At 42.4% G+C, this 16,597-nt stretch overlaps 1 protein-coding gene across 1 annotated transcript in view; it reads left to right on the forward strand.

Moving 5' to 3' along the window:
* The first annotated feature begins 325 nt into the window (after positions 1-325).
* LOC139387822 (guanine nucleotide exchange factor VAV2-like) overlaps positions 326-16,597 on the forward strand; it is a 244,166-nt gene continuing 227,894 nt past the window's right edge. Inside the window, exon 1 of the mRNA XM_071134068.1 lies at positions 326-1,514. Within this exon, the coding sequence (XP_070990169.1) occupies positions 1,311-1,514 (204 nt within the window). The 5' untranslated portion in view covers positions 326-1,310. The remainder of the gene's footprint in view (positions 1,515-16,597) is intronic.

The raw sequence follows: 16,597 nt of genomic DNA on the forward strand, positions 1-16,597 counted from the left end.
ACATATCATACATTTAGCAAATTTGTAACATATTGTAGGTTTAGCAATTTTGTAACATATCATACAATTGTAATTCGTAACATATCTTGCTGAATGTAGTCTCGAATTTACATACAGAATCATTCGAAATGCTTTGAGACCAGGTTGGGTTGCCAGATGTTTGCAGTATATGCCCACCCATCCACCCGACCAACCACCCTACAAATGTAACATAAACCACTAATTTGAGTGTACCAGATTTACGTTTACTATGTTACTTGAAGTCTGTGAGACCAGGCTGGCAAAACATTGCAATCCGTACGAAAAAGAGGAGGGAGAAGACAAGGAAGAAACAAGAAACAACATAGAAACGATTTATTGGATCATTTCTAAACGTTTCTTTGTGGGTGTTTGGCATTCTAAGAATGACGAGAACGACGTGATTTTTTTTCTATACATGTTTCTGTTGGAGTTAGTGAAATCTGTTTTCGAGTGCATTGTGGATAGGCTGGATGTTGAGTGGGGCGTCGTAAGAAGGGACATTTGATTTACCATCGTGTTTTACATTGATATGCAATTGTTATATATCAGAGCAGCATAGGACAGTGTATAGAGAAGCTCTGAACAACTAGAAACTCTGGGTTGCTACGCAAAACAACGGAATGTCGCTCTGTAAGCAGTGTCAGAACTGAAAAGATTCCCATAGCTGTTCAAAGTATTTTTTCCGGAGACATCGGTTTTGGACAGCATGCTTGCACAATAGGTTCAAAAGTGAAATTTCGTAGGCTTTAATACACAAGAAAAGAAGAGATTGAGGCACATATTATTATTATACTGTTCAACACCGTTTGGATATGCAAAACCAACTTTGAGAATGAAGAAAAGGAAATGTGTATTCCCGGTAGTTCACATTGGTCTGTCTGTTTAGAAGGGAATTTACGCATTACATCAACTTTATTCCATTTTTTGTCGTCAATTTATACATGTTTTTGGTCAGAAACTCACGTCACTTATCCAAAAGACTGAGCTGGACATATTCTGACTATTCTGCACTGAACATAGTCTATTTGAACAGAGCTGGACAAATTGTGAGCTGGAGCAAATAATAGAAACTTAATCGGAAAACTAAAGTGGAACATTATTTTACCGTATTTATAAAGTTATCAGTTTCACTATTACGTGGAGAAAAAATATAACTAATAACATTTTCATTAAGATTTGGATTTCAACACTGGTGGAAGTATTGCTTCCATTGCGCGCTGGAAGAGGCTGAATTTTGCACACTGAGGCGGCTGTCGAATTTGGTTGTGGAACTCTCCCCCCAAGCTGACATGGAGGAGTGGAGGCAATGCGGTCGGTGGTTGATAGACTGCAAGGTTTTGCCCCCAAACCACCGGGTCGTGTGGCCTTCTGCAGCTGTGTTCGACTTGGCACAGGCGCTACGAGACGGAGTGCTCTTGTGCCAGATGTTGCACAACCTGTCACCGGGGTCTGTGGACCTAAAGGAGATCAACTTCAGACCCCAGATGTCCCAGGTATGTCAAGGTCGCGCGGTTTACCGAACGGGCACGCAGGGCACGTGCCCCATGGCCTCCATGGAGGTTGCCCTCTCAGATAGCATATGATAGCAAAGTGTGTAGAATGGCAGGAAATTAGCTTTAAAACTGCAACGTTTTCGTTCAGCCTCATGACAAAATGTGAACAAAAACATAAGATGAGCTACAAAACAGTAAAGAAAAATCGGTTCTGTGGCAAAAAAAAGTGTAGAATAGCAGGAAATTAGCTTTAAAACTGCAATATTTCTCTTAGCCTCATGAAAACGTGTAGCATAGCATTATACAACTGCATAGGTCAGTGCCCCAGGGATCAATTAGCTATATACACAGCACTAAGGCCTATGTTACTGGCATATCACTGTCATTATTGGTAAATGGTTAACCTGCCTTCCATGCAACTGGTTTTGAAACAGTCTTTGCATGCATAAATAGTTATTCAGAGTGCAATTTGCTCAGTGTTCACATTCAATAATCATGCAACAGTTCCACAGTCCACAGCACAACTGTACAGGAGGAAGTGTTGTACAGTTTTCCACAGTCCACAGCACAACTGTACAGGAGGAAGTGTTGTACAGTTTTCCACAGTTCACAGCACAACTGTACAGGAGGAAGTGTTGTACAGTTTTCCACAGTCCACAGCACAACTGTACAGGAGGAAGTGTTGTACAGTTTTCCACAGTCCACAGCACAACTGTACAGGAGGAAGTGTTGTACAGTTTTGCCCAAATGTGTACTTTCTTGCAATCAATGGGTGTCACTGTTGAGCACTACTGATAGTTCCAGATGTCCTCCACAACCCACAGGGGCCATAATATTGCATTGCATGATGTTTCATTGACTTAAATCATTCTAACATAAGCTACAATTAGAAACATGTAATAATTGCCATGCGAGTGAAAGGTGTGTCTGCAGTGCACCAGCAGCTTTTTATAGTTCAGTGGAACATTTACTAAGGCTTGGTTAGCACATGGCCTCGATAGGCCCGTGGTAATACTGAAGAGGGTATGTGGTCAGATAAACCAAACCATTTGAGAGGTTTTCCTTTATTCTGTGACTCAGGTGCAAAGTGGAAGAGACTGGTAGGAGAGTGTTGAGGCAGGAGACTGTTGGTTGGTTTGAAGTTGAGGGGAAACTACCCACTGGGCACAGACCTCAGTTCAGCGTCTAGTTTTGATTTACATTTTGGTTGTTGTCAACCATGTTGAATTCAATTGTTTGGTTGAAATTACATGGAAACCACGTTGTTTCAACCCGTTTTTGCCCAGTGGTTAGGGCATATGGCTTTGTGTCAACACAGTTGAGTGGGCAGAAAGCTCAAGTCAGTTTTGGAATGTGGCTTGCTGCTTAGTTGAGTACTAACCTCAGCATATTAAGCAACTTTTTCATAACACGTGCCCCCCTCACTTCGATGTGATAATGTGTCTGTGTGTGGTGTGCCTCACATCCTCAGAGCTGGTGTCACCCCATATTGTCATCACAGTTCATCCTGGTCCCCCATTCCAAAATGAGGGCGTGCTTAACCACGGCCTTCTGAGGTTTACATAAATGGCTCAGCGGACAGAAACTGGGTTGTGGCATAGATCTATTTTAACTGTGATTCATCTTGATGCCTGTCCTAAAAAAAGACTACTGAACAACTGCCATTTGGTTATGGTGAGAGGTCAGTAAAATGGCCACAGTAAATGGATGATGGATTCCTATCTGTTGATATTCATTCACTGAAGGAGGTGGGGTTGAATGGCTTTCTTCCCATCCAACTCCATTTTGTTTGAAAAGTGTTTGCCGTTCTCACACCTTTGGCTTGTTTACAACGTTTATTGTTGCATGTGGCACATGTCTTACCTCATTGTGGTGTCAAGACACCTCAAAAGTGCCATAAAAACGGTTTATGATGGATGGAAATGATACTCTTATTGACATGTTTGGCACACTATGTGGGACCTCTTTGACTCTGTGTGTGTGTTTGTGTGTGATAGCCTAGTCAACCATGTGCTTCTATAGCTAGTGGGTTTCATGATTACAAGGGCTGCATGACACACTTTGATCCTCCCACCAATCCCATGCCACAGCCCAAGTGTGAGGCTGCAGTGAGAGTGGGTGGGAGGGGGGCTCCTCTGTGACAAATTAGGTTAAACAAAATCCTGGCATCAGAACAGGGGGTTGTGATTTATGACATGGAAAAGGTCAGTGTGTGTGCTGTGTGCTCTAATGTAAAGGACACACTAATTCACTGCCTCACTGCCAAATGAAGGGGAGGTGAAGGGAGGCCATTATATTTTTGGGCTCTTGACGAAAGATTGATTACTCAACCACTCCAAGTGGTACCTGAGTCTGTCTCTGAACATGACTGTTAGAAATCATCAAAATAAATAAGTGAACCTATTTTCTGTTATGGTGATGAAAATGTAGAGGCAAAGTGATGACAGGGGTGGTCGTGTGTGAGCCTCCTATTATACCCTATGGAAATCTGTTACACTTGTGGAAGATGAACATTTGTACCAATGGTACCAACTGAATAATGCAACGAGTTTGTCATTGTCTGTTTAAACTGTTTGCTAAACCCACAGCCATACTACTCTCATTATCAGGCTTGTCTTGTAACACACACGAAACACTCTTTATTTACCCTTGTCCAGTGGTTATACATTCTGTATTTGTGATTTACCCATTCAATGCATACACTTCTGCCCGCTTTGTGCTCTATTGATTCATACGCTCTATTGATTCATACCAAGTCAAGGAATATCAATTCTTGTGTTTCACTGACCTTGGTTTGAATCTCAACAGATGAGGCTGCTCTTTTAGAATACTTGTTGTTTTAAGCTACAGTAGGCCTATTCTAAAATCTTTTAAACACACACTCCAGGTTGCCATGTAAAATACCTTCTGAGCATTGTGTGTTTGGTGGTGGAGCTGAGATCATGCCAAAGCTTTGTGTATCCTGAATACCTCGCTGTAGGCTCTGTCTGAAGAGAGAGCCTTCTGTGTATTGTTGTGCCAATGTTTTCTTTTTCCTTTTTTTCCAACTGGTATTGAGGCAGCTTCGAATACCTTTGTGATGAGTCAGGCGAATGTGTGTGTATGTGTGTTGTACCTGTTTAGACTACATTGCCACTGGCATAGCCCTGGGGATGTGTCTCCGCTTTCCTCTCAGAGCAGCGGGGGTGTCTCTCCATACTCCGCAGGGCTTTAGAGAACACACTGAGGCTACCACTTCCACTCACATAAATTGAGTTTATTTCTCCCAGTTTAAATACAACAGCTGTGGAGGATGGTGTAAACATCGCTATCCACCATTATTTGTCTGGTCTTTGGTCATTATATTAGATACATTCCTCTTTTGTGTCTCTACCACTGTTTAAACTAGACTTTGCATGGTGGATATGGGATATTTAGATATCTTCTCTAGGTAGCGCTGTCAACCACTCATTCTAGTCTTTCCTCATGATTTCCCTGTATACAAACATTAATGTACACCAAATGATGTTACCTCCAAAGCTTTGTCCCTGCAGTCTTTGAAATCCCTGCTTGGGAATTGTTGTGATGGCTGGGATCAAAGGTAAGGATGTGAACTGGAACATAACATGGATAGTTCCAGCCCACCTACCAATTCCAACCTCCCAGCAGCCCTAATGTCTGCTTCCCTTGGGACCACTCTGGTGTGGGGGATGGTGGTTAAACCTCCTTCCCTCTGGGGTAATTTAATCTGTGCGTTTGGTCCACTGTTGCCCCCATGACCCCTCGGCAGCCGGATGCAGGTAATACCACTAATGGACCTCGTTATGAACACTTCCTGGGTCGCACAGCTGTGACTCCACCAGCGAAAGTTAATGGGATTGAAAAGGAGGAAATAGGGGTAGGCTTTATTCTGAGGTTATGACTTGTTCTTTTCAGTCAATGCACGAGTCAGGACAAAAAACTCAGCTGATGGAAAGTGTTAATTCGCTACAGGCCAGACCAGGCATCTATGGTCTTCAGTCACAGTTGTGCACAATGCTAAAGTCCTGCATTGAGGCTGCTGGCGCTGGAACATTAATCCGTTCCTTCATTCTTCTCTGCACATTCCTGAGGGACTGCTGTGGTGGTAGTCTGAAAACATGAGCTCACTGGAAATGTGGGGAACTCCACAGAACAGAGCAAGGCTGTCAAAGTGACAAGGAGGGAGGAAAAAAGCAGGTGATGTCATGTCAAGCCTCCATACTGTGTTTCTGTTACTTGAATAAAGAGCATGTCATTCTCCAGATAAAGCTTTTCTCCATATTGTCAACCATCTCGACATGGAGAAGCTGATTCATGTAAAGGATCCATGCTTTGTTTCTGCTCTCTTGGAATAAGAAAGTGTCATTCACAAAGCAGAGCTTTTCTCAATTTTGTCAGTAAAAAAAAAAAAAACACCCAGAACAAGTCCAAGGCTCCAACAAAGAGAAATTATTCACTGTGACGCTGCAGAGGACCATCCGACCCGTTTCACTAGTGACATGACATCCTACGAAACGCTATACCAGAAAGAGAGCGAGAGAGAGCTGAGGGAGACATACACATGCTTATGGCGAGCATATGGTTTCTAAAGGGATCCATCTGCAGGGTGCTTGTTGTGGGTGATTAGCATGGACGTGCTGGGGAATGAAGCCTGACTGTTTTTTAAGCATGCTCTGTTGGGCAACAGAGAGAGAGGGAGGGAGAGAGAGAGAGAGAGAGAGAGAGATGGGTGGATGGATTGCTGGAGAGAGGGAGAGAAGGGTACAGAGCCGTCTGTGTGGCGGAACAAAACAGATGGCTCAGAGTACCCTCGCCTAAAAGTTATCTCTCTTCTTTAATGACACTTTTTCTGATTATGTGTCTTGGACTGACTGACAGGATTCATTGTTGTCAACATTGACAGATATTACTCACTCAGTGTTGAGCTGTTGTTGATCCAGTATTGTTGCCTGCTGGAGCCATGTTTATTTGTGGCAGTAGATTGATTCTGGCTGCATCATTCGGTGGTGGAGGAGTCTGATAAGGATCTGGATAGTGCTGCAGGGAGAGGAACAGAAGTTCCCTATCTCTTTCTAAACACCTCCTCCTCCTCTCTGGGGGAGAGATAAGCTGCTTCATATTTTCTCTATCTCCATGCCCAAGGAAAAGTATATGATTCACTCCCATGATGCACTGCCTAGTGGTGACTTACTGTAGACTCTATAGACGTGTCTCCGTGTTGCAGGGCCCATGGATTTTTCACCCGTACCATAACATGCTACAAAAGCGGAAATATCTCTTGTAGAGGTCGACCGATTATGATTTTTCAACACCGATACTGATTATTGGAGGACCAAAAAAAGCCGATACCGTTTGATCTGCCGATTTGTTTTAATTTATTTGTAATAATGACAATTACAACAATACTGAATGAACACTTATTTGAACTTAATATAATACATATAAAAATCTATTTAGCCTCAAATAAATAATGAAACATGTTCAATTTGGTTTAAATAATGCAAAATCAAAGTGTTGGAGAAGAAAGTAAAAGTGCAATATGTGCCATGTAAAAGAGCTAACGTTTAAGTTCCATGCTCAGAACATGAGAACATATGAAAGTTGGTGGTTCCTTTTAACATTTAGCATTGCCAGTGTAACAGTATAGCTTCCGTCCCTCTCCTCGCCCCTACCTGGGCTCAAACCAGGAACACATCGACAACAGCCACCCTCGAAGCAGCTTTACCCATGCAGAGCAAGGGGAACAACTACTCCAAGTCTCAGAGCGAGTGACGTTTGACCAGCCTAATCTTGGGAGTTGATAGGCTTGAAGTCATAAACAGCTCAATGCTTGAAGCACAGCGAAGAGCTGCTGGCAAAACGCACGAAAGTGCTGTTTGAATGAATGCTCACGAGCCTGCCACCGCTCAGACTGCTCTATCAAATATCAAATAATAGACTTAATTATAACATAATAACACGCAGAAATACGAGCCTTAGGTCATTAATATGGTCAAATCCGGAAACTATCATTTCGAAAACAAAATGTTTATTATTTCAGTGAAATACGGAACCGTTCTGTATTTTTTCTAACGGGTGGCATCCCTAAGTCTAAATATTCCTGTTACATTGCACAACCTTCAATGTTATGTCATAATTACGTAAAAGTCTGTCAAATTAGTTCGCAATGAGCCAGGCGGCCCAAACTGTTGCATATACCCTGACTCTGCGTGCAATGAACGCAAGAGAAGTGACAACATTTTGCCTGGTTAATATTGCCTACTAACCTGGATTTCTTTTAGCTAAATATGCAGGTTTAAAAATATATACTTCTGTGTTTTGATTTTAAGAAACGATTTTTTCGCAAATGCGCTTTTGTTAAATCATCCCCCTGCACCGCATCGATTATATGCAACGCAGGACACGCTAGATAAACTAGTGATATCATCAACCATGTGTAGTTAACTAGTGATTATGATTGATTGATTGATTGCTTTTTAAGATAAGTTTAATGCTAGCTAACAACTTACATTGGCTTCTACTGCATTCACGTAACAGGCAGGCTCCTCGTGGAGTGCAATGAGAGGCAGGTGGTTAGTGCGTTGGACTAGTTAACTGTAAGGTTGCAAAATTTAATCCCGGAGCTGACAAGGTAAAAATCTGTCTTTCTGCCCCTGAACAAGGCAGTTAACCCACTGTTCCTAGGCCATCATTGATAATTTCAATTTGTTCTTAACTGACTTGCCTAATTAAATAAAGGTGTAAAAAAAAATCGCCTACCCCCCCAAAAAAAATCGGCCAAATCGGTGTCCAAAAATACCTCGCTCAATATATTGTTATGAAAACTTGAAATCGGCCCTAATTAATCGGCCATTCCGATTAAACGGTCGACCTCTAATCTCTTGGCTGACTATTGATCACATCACATAATTGGCTGTACAATAGGATGGGCACAGAGGTAGCGTTACCACATTAGACACAATCCCGTAAAAAGCCATTGGGTATTGATCTGCTACACGGCTGACTCTCTTGTTAATCATCCAAACAAAGCGGAACAGCGTGTTGAGGACAGCACTAGAGCAGAAGGAAGGGATCATTTTCTCTCCCCCACATTTAGTCTATTTGTGTGCCGCCATCCCACCAATGGTTTTGTGGTTATCCTTCTTGAAATGGTCTCAAAATAAACATTTACTTTTTCAATATGATCCAAGTGTGTGGCAAAACGAGTCAATATTTTACTAGCCTACTATTATAGTACATTATATCAAAACATGAAATTCCATTCAGTGAATGTCTGTCTTATATTTTATACATGTGTAATAACTCTTACTGTCTTTATCTATGACTTAATTTCATACTAAAGAGCCAGACTGTAGAGTAGGCCGTCTTCCCACTGAATTCTGGAGCTCTGCCTTTGCCAGTTGCCCCTCACTATAGTGTTAATGTTGATTATGGAAAGGGCTTCTGATTTCCTCTGTCCATTCCACATGCGTATCCGTCATATTTCTGACACCTAGGCAAATCCCCCAAAGGCCATGTTTCGAGTCGGAACAGGCAGATGCAAAGTGCAAATGCCCTGCCAATCCACTGGAGGTTACAGGAAGCCTACTGCTGGAGACACTTTGAATAAAGTTGTGCAAGGTTAGTGAAGAGATCAGCTCATTTGACTGTTTTCAGATAGCTGAGAAGTCATTTGATATAGCTAATATACCTTTTCAATGATAAATGAAGCGTAGCTGTTATCTGTCAGGACTTTGTCAATTTACCAAAGTGTGGATGATGAAGTTAGTCAGGGGTTTGTGAAAGGTCAAATCTCCTGTGGGTCATTCCAATCCTCTGTTATGGATGAAGTAATCTGTTGAGATGATTGCCCATTGCATTGGATAGCAATATCACTTTCGTTGTGGTTTAGTTGCTGTTTGTTCACCATTCATCAAGTAGCCTCGCTCTGTGTGCACTCATAACCGATCAGTGAGAAAAGGAAGGAATCCTTTGTCTCAGAGAGTAGGCCTATTGACTAAAGCCTTGTTTTCTGTTACAAAGACAGGTTGTTCTGTCCATCCTTGATTGATGATATCTGTAAAACCAATTTCTCAGGAGTGGGCCCGGGCAATGTAACAGCAGGTAAAGCTTGTGCAATCCCATTTCCCATTTAAAAAGGTGAAGAAAAAGATAAATCTGCCACCAGTTTGGCGTTAGCATAATGAAAGCGATGGAGTGTGAAGGGAGGAGAACTAAACAATTTAGAATTAATGCTGGAAGTGCCTGCCTGGGAAAACAAAGGCAGAAGAACCATGAGAGAGAAAAGAGAGGTGGAGGGAGGCTGATTGAGAGGAAGTTTTAGTGGCTTTCTCCGGTGAAATCGAGCATGTCCCTCCGTTTGACCTTCAGTGATCATCTGGCCCTCCACATGTACTTTCCCTCCATTAACAGAAAAAAAGATTTACCTTAACTACACCAGCCCCGTTCCACAACTTAGATTTACAGACACCATGGTGGCCTCTTGGGACAAGAAAGTTTGACTCAATCTGCCGAGATTCCCTATGACTATAAGCAGTCTTTTCACTTTACAACACAGATTGACTTTGACTGACATTTAGCCACAGTGCATTACTTGCATGATGCAACTATTTTAATGTCTACTGAGCTGTGGGAATTTGTAATCATAGATATGATCTCATTTGACCTATAAATATCCTGATATTTCTATGCTTTTAATTTCAAAGTTGTAGCCCTTAGCCAAGTCTGTTTCATGTGTTGGCTTCGTCTTGTCTGTCATATTCTGATCACAGTCCCTTTGTGGTGCATTCGTATGGTGTTTTCCTCAGTCATTTTTCAGTGTTTTCCTTTGCAAAAGAGGTCCTTTGCATCCCACTTCCTGCTCAGTACTGAGGGAGAGTTGTGTAATCCCCTCCCCCTCTGCTTCTCTGCGCTGAGCCAGACAACAAGAAACATCTGGACAGAGAACAGAGAGTTTAGAACGCACCCATCCCCACCTTCGTGGAGCTCAACAATGTACTGGTTCAACAATGCACTGGTTCAACAATGCGCTGCTTGGACTGTGGACACCCCCTGCCTCTCCAGCCAAACCCTCTTGTACACTGCATTCTTAGCTTGACTTTGCTAGTTTTGTTCAAACGTATAGGTGAAAGAGGAAACCTTTAGTCAGTGTTTGCTGTGTGTACTTGTTATGAGTTGTATGTATCTGTGTTTCGGACATGCTATTATTTTGTTCTCCCATATGCATCAGTGTAAATGTTGTTGACTCAGGCTATGTGAGCAGGTTGTTTTCTGGCAGGCTCACAATCCGTCTTTTGGATTGTAGTCTTAGTGACAAGTGAGTCTAACAACAACGGATTCTCGAGAATATTTACAAACCCCTTTCCATTGTCCTGGTGGATACGTGCAATTAGTTCCGTGTTCTTGTGTTCCTGGTGTCTCCCCTTCAAGCAGTTAAGTGAGTGGGCAGATGCCATCATCTCCAGTGCCATTAATCCAACCACCAACATGCACTGCCAAGGACCATAGCAGTAGGAGGATCTGTTAAACAGAAACAAAAGCTCAAAAGTCAGTTTAGAGAGTGGTTGACCAGCTCCCTGTTTAGATCCTGCAAGGCCACACAGTGCTCCTGTTGAGAAGGAACAAGGAGCTTTGCGTTTCAGAGAAGAGGTCCAATACTGTTGTTACGTAACAATTTTTTACAATGGTGAGCACAGCACACGTGGGTATGCAGGTACACTAGTACCAGCCAAAATTAGAGCCATGTGAAACTGAGAGGGGTACAGTACAGTACTTCTGCTTTTACAATATTTTTTTTTATACGTGTTCACTCAGCCATGTCTCTTTCCACCCATGCTGAAATATTTCCCTTTTCTTTGTGCTGAGCTCATGTTGCAGAGGTTTTTCTCAGGGCAGGTGCTCGTTGGGAGCTCTTGTGAAGTATTAAGAAACTGCAGTCGAGTGCAGCAGATCATTTTCCGCCCAGCAGTCATACCGCAAATTATTGAACGTGTTGTCTTATTCGCAAGAGAGTAGTCTTCAGGGATGCGGTTAGACTCACAGTTTTGGCCATTGTGTTGAGAGAACAAAGCAGTTTTAGTTCCTGCATTTTAAACCTGCCTCAGGACAGCACAACGGAACAGAAGAGTCACTCTTGTATTTTTTCTCCCATAGCCAGGTCCTCTGTGACACATTGCTCAGTATGTAATCTTTTCTCAACAGAAAACATTTTCTTGTTAAGATGATTTATTTCCTCAGGATTCTGCTGTCCTCCAAGTTACTGTAATGTTTATTCTTCTCCTTGTAAGACACACTTCGGTTCTATCTCACTGGGTTCATCTTTTTGAGGTATGTTGTCAAATGTTTGTGTTTTCCCTGTAAGCCTGTAAGTCTGTAGACCGATGACTACCGCACAGACCACAGACGACTAAACGTAGCAGAACGGTGTCATGTGTTTCACTGGTGGTCTAATGGGAGGCTTGTCCTTTCAATAAACTTGTTTTACAAGGTCGTGTGTGTGTGGTGGTGGTGGTGGTGGGTAAACTTTGTGTGATGTTCACATGAAGGGTTTGAATCCAAAATGCAATAAACAACAATTGTTAACATTTGCATTTTTTCATCTGAAATAAATGCTAATGGATCCCTTTCTATGTGTATGAATTGTGTGTGTTCTCATACTGTTTAAACATTTACTATAGGTGTGCTTTAGAATGTGTTTTTTTGCTAAACGAGATATACTTTGTTTCATACCAAAACGTGTTATATCCAGAGCCATGTGTTTAGAGAGTTGGGTCATGAGGTTTATGAAGCATGGTGGTGGCAGCATCATGCTGTGGGGTTGTTTTTCAGCGGCAGGGACTGGGAGACTAGTCAGGATCGAGGAAAAGATTAACAGAGCAAAGTACAGAGAGACCCTTGAAGAAAACCTGCTCAGGACCTCAGACTGGGGCCAAGGTTCACCTTCCAACAGGTCAATGACAATAAGCACACAGCCAAGACAACACAGGAGTGGCTTCAGGACAAGTCTTTGAATGTCCTTGAGTGGCCCAGCCAGAGCCCGGACTTGAAAATGGTTGAACAGAGAAGAGAAGAATGGGGTTGTGTCAAGCTTGTAGCATCATACCCAAGAAGACTCAAGGCTGTAATCGCAAAGATGTATAAAAAACTGTTTTTGCTTTGTCATTATGGGATGTTGTGTGTAGATTGATGAGGGGAAAAAACAATTTAATAATTTTTAGAATAAGGCTGTAACGTTACAAAATATGGAAAAGGTCAAGGGGTCTTTTCTGAATGCACTGTATGACACTGTGCTTCTATGGCTATATGCACCATGCCACTGCTCAGACCGCTCATATTCCAGTGCCTTTATCACAGTCAACACATATTTGAACATTTATTAGATTAAAAAGTTAATACATATATCTCAGTCTGGCAAAGTGTGTAGAATAGCATGAGATTAGCTATAAAACTGCACATTTTCCTCTCAGCCCCAAGGCAAAATGTGCAGAATTACTGGAATTTACCCATTATTAAATGTTTTGGGCCCACCCAAATTTCTGCAGGCCCACCCACCAACAAATGTCTGGCTACGCTACTTCAATGTCCTTATTATTCCTTAAATCCTTCCCTAAAATGTATATAATCAAACAAAATAAGCTTTCCTCGCTTCATCCTATTAAAACCTGTAAAACACGTAAAGTTGCTTAAATGTCCAAAAAGAAAACACACGTTGTATATACACTGTTCACCCTCTGCATACATTAAACCGGCTATGTGATATTTGCACAATATAGTTGAAACAAATTGATTATTTTAATATTTATTTAGTCATGAATCACAATTTTATTACATGTAACTGTCTAAAACCCAATTCGTTTTCTATTGGAGCTCTGTTGTTTGGAGTGATTATATAGCATTTTGCCACAAAATCTCATTATTTGTCTCTAAAATAAAATGACCTTGCAATATATTTCAAACAAAATCATGGCTGTTTGTTCACTAGCCCATGTCATGGTAAGATGAAAAAATATTAGCTCCATCTCTTTCACATCACGTGTTTTTAATTCATGTCAATTTACCAACAGTTCTTAAAATGGAGCTATCCCATTTTGGATTGAAACTCGTCATATACATCTTAATTCACACTCCCCTTTTGTTTGGATGTGTGTGAGAGGGAGAGAGAGACCCCCTTCTTCCAACCTCCACTCTGGCTCCCTTACCCCGCACTACTGCTCTCTTATTCCACAATCCTGCGTCTCTTCTTCTGTATTGGTTGACCTTGAGTGTGGAGTATACTGGGGGAGTCTGGGATAGCGTTTGCCCTGACCGCCACCTCCAGACGGCGTCCTGGGATGATGAACTGCGTGGTCTGGACACATTCATGTTCTCACCATACACTTCATCTCTCTCTGAGACCTCACCAAGACCCTCAACAGCACATCCATACAGAGAGAAAGACAAAACGGAGGGGGTGAATGAGGACTTTAAGGGAATGGAAAAGCATGAGTGAAATGGTGTTTCTTGGAACGGATATTGTAAGATGGAGAAAGATGGAAGGGGTTGTGAGAGAAAGTGGCTGGGAGTATGGATCTAGTTTAAGATCACTTTATTGGTCAATTGCACACAAGGTCCAACTGAAATTTGACTTCCGCTTTTAACCCAACCCCTCTGAAAGACGAACTTACATATGCAGGTGTGGCAGCCCGGGGAGCTGTTGTTGTCGGGGTTTAAGTGTCTTACTCAAGGGCACAACGACAGGCAATGGCATCTAGGATTTGCTGGCTTGCCTCTCTAACCGGTTGCTGGATCGCTTCATTAACCACTAGGCTACTTGCCACCCCTCCTAATGCCTCCTAAGGAAGTAGGAGCTTTGGACACAAATAGTGTGTGCATGTCAGATAAAGGTAGAGCTTTTGTGGAGTGAGCTGTGTGTGTTTGTTTGAGGTAGAACGAAAGAGGTAGTACACGAGGAAGTTTGAGGGAGAAAAAAGACGCATAGTGAGCGAGGCTTCGTTAATGGCAGTGTGCTCTATTGTCTGAAGCTTTTGTCTCATCACACATTCTCTCTCTGGCACATGTAAATGAGCAGTTGGCACTCCAATATTAATGTCACATTTGTTGCTCAGTAAGGCATCAGATGCATTGTGTGGCTGTTGGATATTTAATAGTGTTTTGGCTGTTGGATATTTAATAGTGTTTGTTTAAATGCCAAGCACAAATGACATTAGGAGGTGTGACTATTGAAAACATTACTACATATACTACACAAAATGAGCTAAACTTTGACTCAGATGAATGGTCAGACCGGGCTGATGATGGCTGGCATGGGAACTGGCACCGATGGTATATTCTCCCTGCTGAAATTCCATTTGTGCCTAATCATTGAAGAAACCTTTTTAAAACCCCCAGCATCATTTACTGTAGATTTGATTAAGGACCGAAATCCAGCTTAGCACCTTATGCTAAACAAACCCCTAACTCCGAATAGCCTAATGAAGTTTTGTGAAAATGAAATGAACACCCCTTGTGTTTAGGTTGTAGTGTATCACTATTTTCTCTCGAACGGTCCACTTATACTAACCTATTTTAAACAGCAAGAATCTGCCTTGTCAGTGAACATAATCATTCCACATTCCTCTGTAGCGTTGGCTTGTTCACTTGTGTATCGATGCATGTAGCATATGTGTTACAAAACATATTTGTATGTGTGTGTATGTATGTACGGTATGTTTTTATGCCTGTGTGTGTACGTGTTGCCTTCACGTGGCAGCTGGTTGTCCTGGGGGGTTTCTGAGGGGTGGGTGGGGGAAGACTATGTGCGGTTGTCACCCCACATCTCTGACACAACCGCAGGAGTTTGTGGTAGGCAGCAGGGGGACACCCCTTCCTTCGAGAAAGAGCTCCACCAAACCTGACAGCCAGATGTTAGAGGCCTTCGGCCTCTTGCACCCCTGCCAACACCCCTGTCTTTTCCGCTTCCGCAAAGATTCATTAAAACTTGCCCGGTTCTCATCATCGTGAACGTCTGAAACAAAGCGGCAGCATCTGCAGCACCTTAGTGGAAATTAAGGATGCCATAAAATACTTTCCTTCATTGTGAGGGCCCAGGAGGGTCTCGTTTTATATTGATGTTCAAATCTAATTCATCAATTCAAATTTATTTGTCACATGTCAACTACAACAGGTGTTGACTTTAAAAGGCATACTTAAGAGCCCATTCCCAACAGAATTAAAAAGTAAGAAAAATGTGCACACAAAAAAGGTAATTTTAACACAATACAATAACGAGGCTATATACAAGGAGTACCGGTACCAAGTCAATGTCCAGGGGTATGCGATAAACTCAGCAAAAAAGAAACGTCCCTTTTTCAGGACCCTATCCTTCAAAGATAATTCGTAAAAATCCAAATAACTTTACAGATCTTCATTGTAAAGTGTTTAAACACAGTTTCCCATGCGTGTTCAATGAACCATAAACAATTCATGACCATGCACCTGTGGAATGGTCTAAACTACCAGCTTATCACAGTTATGAAAATATTAGGACACTAAAGAGGCCTTTCTACTGACCATTGAAAACACCAAAAGAAAGATGCCCAGGATCCCTGCTCATCTGCGTGAACGTTCCTTAGGCATGCTGCAAGGAGGCATGAGGACTGCAGATGTGGCCAGGGCAATAAATTGCAATGTCCGTACTGTGAGACGCCTAAGACAGTGCTACAGGGAAACAGGATGGATAGCTGATCATCCTCGCAATGACAGACCACGTTTAACAACACCTGCTCAGGATCAGTACATCCGAACATCACACCTGCGGGACAGGTACAGGATGGAAACAACAACTGCCCGAGTTCCGCACAATCCCTCCATCGGTGCTCAGACTGTCCACAATAGGCTGAGAGAGGCTGGACTGAGGGCTTGTGGGCCTGTTGTAAGGCAGGTCCTCACCAGACATCACCGGCAACAACGTCACCTATGGGCACAAACCCACCGTCCCTGGACCAGACAGGACTGGCAAAAAGTGCTCTTCACTGATGAGTCGCGGTTGTCTCACCAGGGGTGATGGTCGGATTTGCGTATATCGATGAAGGAATGAGCGTTACACC

This window comes from Oncorhynchus clarkii, chromosome 29 (genome assembly GCF_045791955.1).
Source record: "Oncorhynchus clarkii lewisi isolate Uvic-CL-2024 chromosome 29, UVic_Ocla_1.0, whole genome shotgun sequence".
Classification (NCBI taxonomy): Eukaryota; Metazoa; Chordata; class Actinopteri; order Salmoniformes; family Salmonidae; genus Oncorhynchus; species Oncorhynchus clarkii.